Source organism: Arachis hypogaea, chromosome 18 (assembly GCF_003086295.3).
Source record: "Arachis hypogaea cultivar Tifrunner chromosome 18, arahy.Tifrunner.gnm2.J5K5, whole genome shotgun sequence".
NCBI lineage: Eukaryota > Viridiplantae > Streptophyta > Magnoliopsida > Fabales > Fabaceae > Arachis > Arachis hypogaea.
Genome location: NC_092053.1, coordinates 178,497 through 189,494, shown reverse-complemented (window position 1 = coordinate 189,494; position 10,998 = coordinate 178,497). Strand labels below are relative to the sequence as shown.

At 35.0% G+C, this 10,998-nt stretch overlaps 2 protein-coding genes across 2 annotated transcripts; both read right to left on the bottom strand.

Annotated features, from left to right (window-relative positions):
• Positions 1 to 3,382: 3,382 nt before the first annotated feature.
• On the bottom strand, positions 3,383 to 5,604 carry LOC112772905 (ACT domain-containing protein ACR11-like). Its single transcript, XM_025817918.2, has 10 exons — positions 5,292 to 5,604; positions 5,161 to 5,224; positions 4,960 to 5,088; positions 4,786 to 4,880; positions 4,494 to 4,578; positions 4,345 to 4,404; positions 4,194 to 4,249; positions 4,012 to 4,117; positions 3,873 to 3,941; positions 3,383 to 3,776 (listed from the first exon to the last, which is right to left on the bottom strand). Exons 1-10 carry the CDS (start codon positions 5,417 to 5,419, stop codon positions 3,714 to 3,716), a joined length of 855 nt encoding a protein of 284 aa, XP_025673703.1. The 5' UTR covers positions 5,420 to 5,604; the 3' UTR covers positions 3,383 to 3,713.
• Positions 5,605 to 6,542: 938 nt separating this feature from the next.
• LOC112771002 (beta-ketoacyl-[acyl-carrier-protein] synthase III A, chloroplastic) lies at positions 6,543 to 10,242 on the bottom strand. The gene is made up of 8 exons (XM_025815536.3): positions 9,741 to 10,242; positions 9,272 to 9,420; positions 9,047 to 9,183; positions 8,712 to 8,817; positions 8,514 to 8,632; positions 8,125 to 8,189; positions 7,817 to 8,039; positions 6,543 to 7,115 (listed from the first exon to the last, which is right to left on the bottom strand). The coding sequence occupies exons 1-8, from the start codon at positions 9,923 to 9,925 to the stop codon at positions 6,894 to 6,896; spliced, it is 1,206 nt and encodes a 401-aa protein (XP_025671321.1). The 5' UTR covers positions 9,926 to 10,242; the 3' UTR covers positions 6,543 to 6,893.
• Positions 10,243 to 10,998: the final 756 nt, after the last annotated feature.

Here is a 10,998-nt window from a genome sequence, read left to right as displayed (position 1 = left end):
CCAAAACTTCTCTTTTTTTTTTTTACTATCAACTACTAAGTAATATATATAATTTCACAACCATATTATAAATTTATAATTTCTAATGGCATAAAAAATTATATTTTTATATTAACAAACATTAAAGTCTTTGTAATTATAAATATTTAATAAATATAATTATAAACCAAATTTTCATTCAAAATATAAGTATAAATATTCTCTCCAAAGCAAAATAAACATAATCCAAAACATAATTATAAATATTGTCTCTAAAATAACATAAACATAATTCAAAACACTCAATTTCTATCTTCATACTCTTATAAGTTAGGTTGGGAGAAGTTAGGTTTTGGCAAAAAATTGCAAAAATACCCCCTCACTAAAAAAAACCTTAGCCCGCCGGGGAAGCCCGCCAAACCTCGCAGTTTAAGCAGTGCGGGTTAGGCGGGCTTTTGCTATTTGGCAGTCCCGATTTTCCAGCCCAACCCGCCTTTTTTGGCGGGTTACGCGAGCCGACTCGGCGGGTTTAGGCCCGTTTGCCGCCCCTAACTGGAATCCAAATCTCAATTCAATTAAATTCATTTTTTAAGTAACTAAAAGCCATATGTGACTTTATGCCTTGCTAACCAAAAATCAATTCAATTCAATTTATTTGTATTGAAAGCTCCATAGTTATCTACTTCCTATTCCTATTGTGGATTGGAATTCAAAATTTAATTGGTTTAATTACTTGTCTTAGTAACTGAAAAAGAAAATTAAATTGAGTTGATTGCATTGATGGTTCCACACGTTACTCCACTCCTTGAGTGGGATTTCAATTTATTTAATTATATTTTGAAAAGTTTTGTATCTTCTCTCTCTGTTTTCGGTCATATCAAATAGGAAAGAAGAAGATGCAAGTTACCAGAAAAGCAGTGAAGCTATGAAAAAGCGAAAGGCTAAGTTGATGATGGCCTTTGCAAAAAGAAGATCTGAAATATGGCGTAGTTGAGATTTTTGCCACAAAAGGCAAGATGTGAAGAAGAAGCTTCAAGATCTTCATGTCAAGAATAGAAGCAATCGGCCTCGGTAAGAGAAGAAGATCTTTGTGCTAAAACTCGTTTCCACTTTTGTTCATCCAAGACAGAAGGTAGCTATGTGGAGGAAGAAGCAAAAATGGAACAGATGGAGCAATCAAGGATCAAGAATTTATCAAGGGTCAGAATTCTTTCTTGGAGACAAAATCAAGATGGAAGGCTCAGATTGATAAAGTTTGATGAGAAGGGATGAGAGAGAGGTACATGCATGTTGATTTGCTTTCGATTTTTCCTCTTTCTTCTCTCTATTCGAACTGACCCTTGTATTGGAGAAGATGTTGGTGGCTTGGTTGAACCGGTTTCAACCTTGGAAGCTTCCCCTTCTATAATAAGGGTGAACGGTCAAGGGTTGAGACAAGGAGTGAGAGCACACGTTTGGGTTCCCATAGCTTTTTGAACTGTTTATTCTTCTCTTTCATGACTTTCATTGAATATTTTTTTTTCTCAGTGAGTCTATTTGTGTTTCATTGGTAAAAGGCAAAATGTGAATTTTTGTAAGAAAAAACCAATGAGTGAAAAAAGGCAGATAGTTAAAGAAAAAGCCATTATTATCTCAGAAATTTTTTGTATGTATTTTTGTTTTGTTATCATGATCCTGAGGGGATTCCCTTACAAGCTGGGTTAGCACTTTGCGGTTGAAAACTAGATTGAGGTCTAGTCAAGTTCAGGTTGGGATAGAATTTGAACTTGTTCCCTTACAAGTTGGGTTAGCACTTTACGGTTGAAAGCTTGGTAGGTGACCAAGTCAAGTTCAGTTTTGGGTATAGATTCTGGACTTGTCTCGATAGGAAAGAGTAATTTCTAGGGAAAAATTGGAGTTTGTAATCAGTTGATTATAGTGAAATTTCGTCACTGTTGTGATGGAGACTGAAGGTAGACTACATTATACTTAGCAGCTGAACCAGGATACTTTTTGGTGTGATTCTCTCTTTCTCTTCTACTCCATTACTCTTTCTGTTACGAAAGAGACAAAATTGAAAAATATCTTCTTATCGGTTACGAGACAAAAAGAAAATGTCTCTTGACTAGTGACGAGACAAAAAGTAGAAATATCTCCTAAAACACTCTTAAAAAGGCAAAAAAATATTACTCAAAAAAAGGGCTAAGATTCAACCCCCCATTCTCTTAGTCACTGATAACCATCAAAATATACTCCTAATTATTTATAGCAATTTAAAGTTCACCAAATAACACACTCTTTTTGATACTCTAGGTGTTTTGATTCCTGAAATCGATTATTTATCTGGCATAGAAGAGTTTCGCCCCATTAGCCTATGCAATATTTTTTATAAGATACTAATAAAAAAGATTGTTAATAGATTAAGACCTTTCATACAGGAAATGATAGGCCCTTTCCATCAGACTTTTATGTTTTATCCCAAACAAGGTCAATCCAAATGATATTATCGTAGTTCAGAAAGTGTTGCATTTCATGCTCTGCCGTTTTTTCTTCCTGAGTTTTAATAATTTTTCTTTTAACAAGGTTACTATTTACATGGATGATGTTGTGAGATGCCTTCCATAAGAACATGGTAGACAGCTTTTTCCTATTTTAATTACCTGTTTTGACAGTGTACATTACATCCAACCTAAATTTGCAGTATCACGAACCAACAAAGAAGAACCTCCTCGTAAAAATCTACAGTTCACTAAACAAAAATGAGCGGCTCCCAGCAACCGCAATGGTTTTTAATTCCAACAAAAGAAAACCTCCCGCGATTCGCACACTAAAGTCTAAAATGATATTCAGATGGAAAAGTATAGGTAAACAATGAAAATATTAAACAATGTAAACAATAGATATATCGGATGTTCATTTTATTAGTGTACGGATGGTTATTTTAATATTAAAATTTAGAAGTTTAATTTGGAGGTGTAGTGTGTTTTTATTTGATTGGTGGTTGTTCACATTGTTCAACAAAGTCATTGTTCCCCTAGCATTCCCCTATTCAGATTTCAGAAGATGATTAACCAAACATGTGTTACGCGAATAGTTTTTGTTTTGCCATTGTCATATGTCAATAGAGCAAATAGCGCAAATCGAATAAGGGAAATTCAAAAAGGAGAATCAAAGGCATATATGCTCTAAGTTTTGAGTCATTTTGCAACTTGAAGTTGGCATCTGGCTAGCGTCCACTAATTCGAAATTTGAGTTGTTAGCATGTCTCTGCATCAACTTAAGATAATTAACGTGTTGCTTATAATGTTAATCACAGGATCAACTCAATTTGTCTCTCTAACATTACCCGACAGATTAATTTGTTTACTTTTTTTCATAAAAGAAATGAAGCTTTTAATGTTGATTTTGTAGTAGATGCAATAAATGACATATGAAAGCAAATATCATCAATAATGGAATGGGACTTATACAGTGCTAAGAACTAATAGCAGGAGTTGGCATTTGGCAACTGAGGTGTGATAGCAATAGCATAGTAATTAGTAAGGAGCATGGATCAGGCTTTAAATTTGGTTCCATACTTCCATATTAATATCTTGCTGCCCATATGATACATGTCCAGCACTGTAAATTGCCAAGACATGCTATATTTCACTTGAATTTCTCCATGCTATTGGAATGAAGTTGGATATTATAGGCTATACGCAGATTCCACCGATCGATCCATAACGTTAGCGCAGGCATAGGCGTTGGCTGAATCAGAAACTGGCTTCCTCCGTTGAAGGTCGCCTCAAGTAATACCTCAAGCTGTTAGCAAGAACCTGCCATTATGAAAAACATAAAAAAGTTTCTGTATTTCATTTATCACAATGCGTGTATCTGTATGAATGAATATACTAATCAAGAAAAGTACTGACCTGCTGGAGAGGCTTGATGATGGCTTTATCCTTGTAGCTGACATGGAACTTTGCTTTAGCCAACAGCCCCTACATACATATATCATATATTTGTGTGTCATTCGGAGCTTAATTACTTTGCACATAAATTATAAAGTACCTCTGTGTCAAACTCCCCGGATTCAACAGCAATGTTAATGTCAGTGATGATCTTAACCAGATCCACCAGTAATCCGGGCCGATCAGCTGTCTCCACGTACAGCAAACTGCAAGACAACACTATAATCTGTAATCAGAACTTTCTGTTTGGAACATAATAACAAGTGATTAAGCATCCATCACCTTCTAGCAGGGCCATCGTCAGATATTGTTATATGGGTCGCTATGTCCACATCTACCTGATCATTTTTTCAAATTCAATTCAATTCAGAGACATATATGCATGCACTGATGCACTTGCTGCTTAGGAAAGAATGAAAAATTCATGATTTACCTGCTCCTTTGGAGGCACAAGTCCAAAAGCTGCTCCCAGAGCTAATTGGGCACTAGATTCCTTGATACATATACATGTGTTGATCTAATTAGAAGAATTGATGTCGTTTAACCAAACCAGAATAGTTATACTTTCAGAAGGAAGCATACCGGGTGATACTGAATCAAGTTATTTATGATTGTCAAACGGATTGCCTCCAACAACTCTGCCTCTTCTACTTTTCTTCCGGTATCACTGCATAGAATAAAGGCCTTAGCCTTAAGATAATTTTCCTTTCAAATAAAGGTCAAGCAAGATTTGTTGTGCCAATGGTCATGGAAGCTACATAAATGGTTATACATCTCCACTGATTATTGCTAAATACAGAGACTGCTAGTTAAAATACTTAAGGCATTCATAATACAAGAGGTATAGTGGGTAGGTAGCTATAACAATACTTACGCTTTGGTAATGGAAAACCTGTTGTGCTTGCCAGAGGAGTCGAGAAAAACGTTTGCCTTAACAACATTGAGGCCTAAATTTTTGAGCGCATTCATCTGCGGCAGCACATGGAAGCGTCATAAATGGTGTAGGAATAAAATACATAATGTAGTGTTAGTATTGATAAGTACTGACAGTGTCAAGAAGAGCGCCAAGGCGATCACCAAAGGTAATCTCGACGACGGTTGCATCTGGATCGGAATCTTGATCTATTATGACAATGGGAGTAGGAACGATAGCATCCGCATCACCTTGATTTCCATCCTGTTTATTACTATTTATTAGTTTAGTGCATGCCTTTCACACGTGCAAATGCTACTGTATTTAATTAAATACCTCCTTCATCACATCGGTTAGAGGTGTTGCTCGACGGATGATTGTAATTCTCGAAGATGACCATCTGCCAAAATTATAAGAATCGTTCAAGTTTTAAATGTGTATGAAGCTAGCAGGTTCATGATTCATACCTTGTTTTGTGAAGAATGTAACATGTTTTAGCAATGCTAATGGTTTTATCCAGAGGTCTGATGCTGAAGCTGTTGTCAGCAGTAGTTAAGTGAAGCCCAAGACTGCAAGCAGCCATAGCAACAGCCATTTCTCGCTTAGTTCAAACTACAGAGAGAGAGAGAGAAGAAAATAAAAGAAAGAAAGAGTGCATTATCTGTTAGAGTTGAATGGGTGACGTCCATTCGTAATCCTGTTAAGCTTTAGGGACAAGTGCACCTAAAGCGACGCCTTTGGTGAACACTGAATCAACCGTCCCATGTTTTGTTTTCTCCCTCTATAAAACTGGTCCCTCCTCACACTTAAACTCGCTAATAAAATTGTTTCCATCTTTAAAATATTTTAAAACACAATTAAAATTACTTAACATCAAATATATATTCTCAAAAAATATTTTAAAAATTTTATTTTGATATAATTTTTGCAAATATTAGAAAAATATCAAATAATACTTTTAGAAAATAAAAGTTTATATTAAAATATAAAATATATATTAAAATAAATTAAACACTATATATATTTATACACAAATACATGATATTCATAATATTTACTTAAATCAAACTAGTGAGTTAACAACTAAATTGATATTAATATTCATATGATTATATTCTAAATACGTATAAGGTCAAATACAACTGTGTTTTTTTTTTTTTTACTCTCCTTTTCTTTGGAATATCCGCCAAATATATTTATTTTCGTTAACTTACATACATATTAAAAAAGAAAACCATCTCAGCATGATTGAGATGGAAGAAGGATTATGCGACTGTGATGCCTTAATAACTTCACCCTTGCACCAATTTCATTCCCAATTAACATTACATCCTAGTTAGTATTGGGTAGCCAAAAGGTCTTAGATACCGGTATTCTTTTATTAATTTTGGTCAATATTTAACTAACACAAATGTTAAATTATTTTCAATAAATAAATTATACTAATTTATGTGTGTCAATTTTAATAAATATGGATATAAACCATGTTAATTTGTGTACAAATTCAAATAAATATAAATACAAATTATATATTTTATATGTACACATTTTTATATATATAGATACAAATTATTATTAATATTTTAAAATAATAATATTTGCTGAGTAGTAATCATATGGCTTATCGGTTTATAACTTGATTCATTGTCCGAACCTGATCCACTCTTTCCAAGCATATAACGTAGTAACGTCCTCCTGACATGGTTAGGATTAAACTATAGTGCAAAGTACAAACATGCAGACACTTTTGAGTGCCGCATTTTTATTTACATGTCCCGCTTAGAAACATATAGTAAGCCTCGTTTGCAATCAATTCGAATGACAAATACATGCCTGCCTCTGAAAAATAAAATTGTACTTGATGAAAGAAGACCTGACCAAGGCGACTCTGAATAAGACCAAAAAACAAAGAAAGAATAAGTTCATGAAGTGCTGCATGTTACTTTTCTGCACTGCAGTTTCCGAAAACCCCGTTCCTAAAAATTTGAGATTGGGCGGGGTACTTGGGCAGCTGAAGCTGCACCTCACTTTCTCCTGTGTTTGCTGTCCCTGCCATCCAAGACAAGCTCTCAGCCCCATCGAATAATTGCTGAACCCCAAGTAAGACCCGCACCAAAGCCGGCAGCTGCAATAGTTTGCCCTGCCTTAACCTTGCCACTTCGAACAGCTTCATCTAAAGCTAAGGGAATAGAAGCTGCACTTGTGTTGCCATAATTAGCCAAATTTGATATCACCCGTTCCGAGGGAACCTCCAAGCGAGCAGCAACTGCATCAATAATCCTCTGGTTTGCCTGCAATTAATAAGTGGGTACTGTTAGTGCATGCAACTGGGTTCCTTTTTCCATTCAGTATTCACCCATATTGTAGCTAGCCAGCTAATGAATTGCTGTATTTATTTGATAGCTCAGGTTCCCCACCCTTTCATGTTAGCTTATATTTGACATTTTAGTTTTCTAGAAAACAAAGGCACCGATGAAACCTGCTACCAGCTACCTTGGGGACGAAGGGCTAAGAAAGATATATCCGTTTTGTTCACCCATTATATATTTATAGTCAACATCTAGTTACACTGCCATGAGTTTAAGTACCTCTTCCACTACCAAATAATGTTCTTCCAAATTAAAAGTTTATATCTTATAGATCATATCCATAAAGTTTTGGACATGGATCCTTTAATGTGCGATCTCTCATCATTCATTCAAAACATGAAACTCAAACAACACACATAACATGAGAGAATAGATTGCGAAACATCATACATGACAAGATTATTAAAAAGTCTACATGAGAGGATCCATTCCCATATAATTTTATGTTATCCAAAATCATTTTTTTTTTGTATACATAAAAAATTAATGTAACAAATATTTTTTGAATTGTATAATTACATTTTAAAGATTTAAAGTTATTTGAATTGTATAACTAAATCTTAGCTCATTAGTGTAACTTGATACTTTCACAAAAACACACATATAGTGATAGATATTTGTACCTGATGGAGAAGTAACCAATCAATGCTAGATGCAGGGAGACCAGCCTTTTGAAGGGCAGATTCAATTGATTGAGGCACACATCTTACTGCAAAGCGAAAGACTTCCTTGCCATTCATTTGAATAAATGAATACGAGGACTTCCTAGGAGGAAAGTCTAACACAGATCCATTTGAATCCAAAGCTGTATTTGTCTCGTGTTCTTTAATGGATGCATTCAAATGCCTACATGAAGTGAGGGTATGAGTTTAATTAACTAGCTCAGAAAAAGAAGATAACAACTCTTCTTATTAAGACGAAAAATACATACCTTTGACCACTGCCATCACTATGCAAATCAAAACCGAATAGACCATCTTCCTCAGTATCACAGGCCTACAATGTTAAAAGCATCACTTACTGGCATTCTTAAGCAACGACAAAACCGAGGGAAAGGATAGAGACAGCATACTTTGCACCATGTATATTTTAATTATTTGTAGTGCTAAATAGTTACTTTAAGGATTATTGTTTAGCATTTTTAGAAAGCTCTCAACCTTGCCTTCATTTTAAATAAAGAAAAGAAAAATATAAGGGAGAAAGAAACTAACATTATTAGCTGAGAGAGGAGAGGGGGAAAAAAGAGGGGGAAGGGGGGGGAGGGGGAGTAACTGAACACTGTCACTAATGTTGGACAACTCCAGGAAGATATAAAATTACCTGTACTAGCACAGCACCAGCCGCATCCCCAAAGAGAATACAACTCCCTCTATCGGTCCAATCAACATATCTTGACAGAGCATCAGCCCCAATAACAAGAACATTACGAAATCCACCACCTGCATCCATAAAGAGAAAGGACAATTATCTTCACTGCATTGAGCAAGTATTGAGTCAACAAAATAAACAAATTTATACCCCTAATGTGACAAGCAGCTGAAATTAAGCCCAACACAAATCCGCTACATGCAGCTGTAATGTCATAAGCCAATGGATTTGCTTTGCAGCCAAGTTGTTTTTGTATCTGAAACTCATAAGTTAAAGCAATAGGAGAGGCTACGAAAGCAAAGTTTGGATACCCAGTGTTACAAAGATATGAATACAGGAATAGGTTCAATACTCAATTCATTTGTAAGAAGTTGGCAACACCATTATTGGTCAAATGCTCCATTAATTTATCACTAAAAATTTGCTAATGTAAAACTATGCATTACTTGGCTATGAGCCTACAATGATACATCCTGAACCCATACCTGTGGAGCACTACCAAATAGATCCTCTGGTGTAGACGTGCACATCAATATAAGGTCAAGATCATCAGGGTCAACATTTGCCATCTCAAGAGCTTTCCTAGATGCATCTACCCCTAAAGCTATCAAATTATCTCTGCCTGCATGCACGTCATGAAGCAATATGAGCCCAGATCTCCAGAAATATTTTTAAAACGTTCTGATTAACCTTCATATTCCAAAACTAACCTGAAAGAACTCGCCGCCTACGAATCCCAGTGCGAACAGATATCCATTCATCAGAAGTATCAACCATTTTTGAAAGGTCGTCATTAGAAATTTGAAGAGTTGGCACAGCAGAACCGCATCCAACTAACTTGCAACCTTTACCGACAAGCCTGTAGAGTTTAGAACATTGTATTGTATTTTATTAGATAACTGTAAGAGAAAATCATAAATTGCATGAGTTTGGATCCTGTCTTTGAGGTATAAATATAGAAACAAAAAGACAGAGATGAATATTTTCTGCCCATATTCTTGCAGAGTAGAGAAAACACAAGACTCAAAACCTGATTTATAACCTAGAACTAGAATGAGGACGAGCATCGATGTCAAAATTGATGGGGTGCCAAATACAGGACTGAATGAAATATTTGGAAGAATTGCATGGCATGGGTTCAGATCGCGCACAAAGAGAAAGAGAAAGAGAAAAGCCGACCTGGGAAGCTGAGATTGGGAAGGGGAAGCAGCGGAAGCATGCTTGCCAGCTCCTTCGATAGTTCCAAAGCAAACAACTTTGGCGGAGAATCGTTGAAATCGATGAATGGCTATGAGATTGAGAGGGGGAACTGTCTCTCCGAACTTGGGAACCGAAGGAGTGAAGAAAGCAGATGCATTGGCCATTTACAACACAAGTATATACTATACAATATAATATAAGGACTATATTTATAGATATTGGGTTTCAAATTTGATTGAGAATGAGAATACAACAAATCTATATATGTGAATATTATATGGCAGAGAAGAATGAGGATGTAAACATAGTGCAAAGGGGAAGAACCAAGGCCATGAGAGACAGAGAGGGAAGAAAATGACGGAGGGGATGCAGGAAAAACCGAAAAACAATGGCCTTAGTCTTAGGCAGCTCCGAACAAATTTGTGCGATTACAGCAATCCAATTTGTGGAAACTCCAATGTTTTTACTTCCCCCTTCCCACATTTTATTTGTCCCCTCGCTTGTCTAGATGTAAATTTTTTTGAGCAATGTTACGGGACAACAACTTTTGTGATTGTTAGCCATCAACTAGCCATCAATAATGATTTGATGGTGTGAGATTGGTGTGAAATTTCATCCAATGGCTCACATTTCTCTGCTGGTTACATGCTGGCCAAAATTTAATAAAATTGCTGGCCCTCTAGACTTTTCCAACTTTTTTTATGAGTAGAAAATAATGGAAAGAAAATTTATACAATAGATGTAATAAAATTGTGATAATTCAAAATTTTTTTTTTGTATGCATAGAGAATAAAAGAAAATAATAAAAAAAAATTATAAAAAAAAACAAAAGGCTAAGAGGAATATCAATTAAGAAAAATTCTTAAAATATATCCTTTTGAAGAAGACAGAAGAACAATTAAATTGACTGCATCAGTAATTCTGTGAGTTCTATTTTTTGTCATTTAGTTTGTAACATGGTTTAATTTTCTCTAAATTAAAATAAAATCTTATTTCTAAAATTATTGTGTTCGAGTTAAAAAATCCTTTAAAAAATTTTTATTTTTCATGATCATCTATAATTTTTCAAAGAAAAAGTCTAGAGGCCATCATTTTAATTAAAATTTGGTCAACACTTAATTAGTAAAAGAAAATTAAGTAATTTCACACCATTAGAGATGCAATCTCATAAGTAAGTCCCTTCAAGAAAAAGGGTGTAAACATTTAAACAACAATCAACTTAATTTTTAAGAAGGAT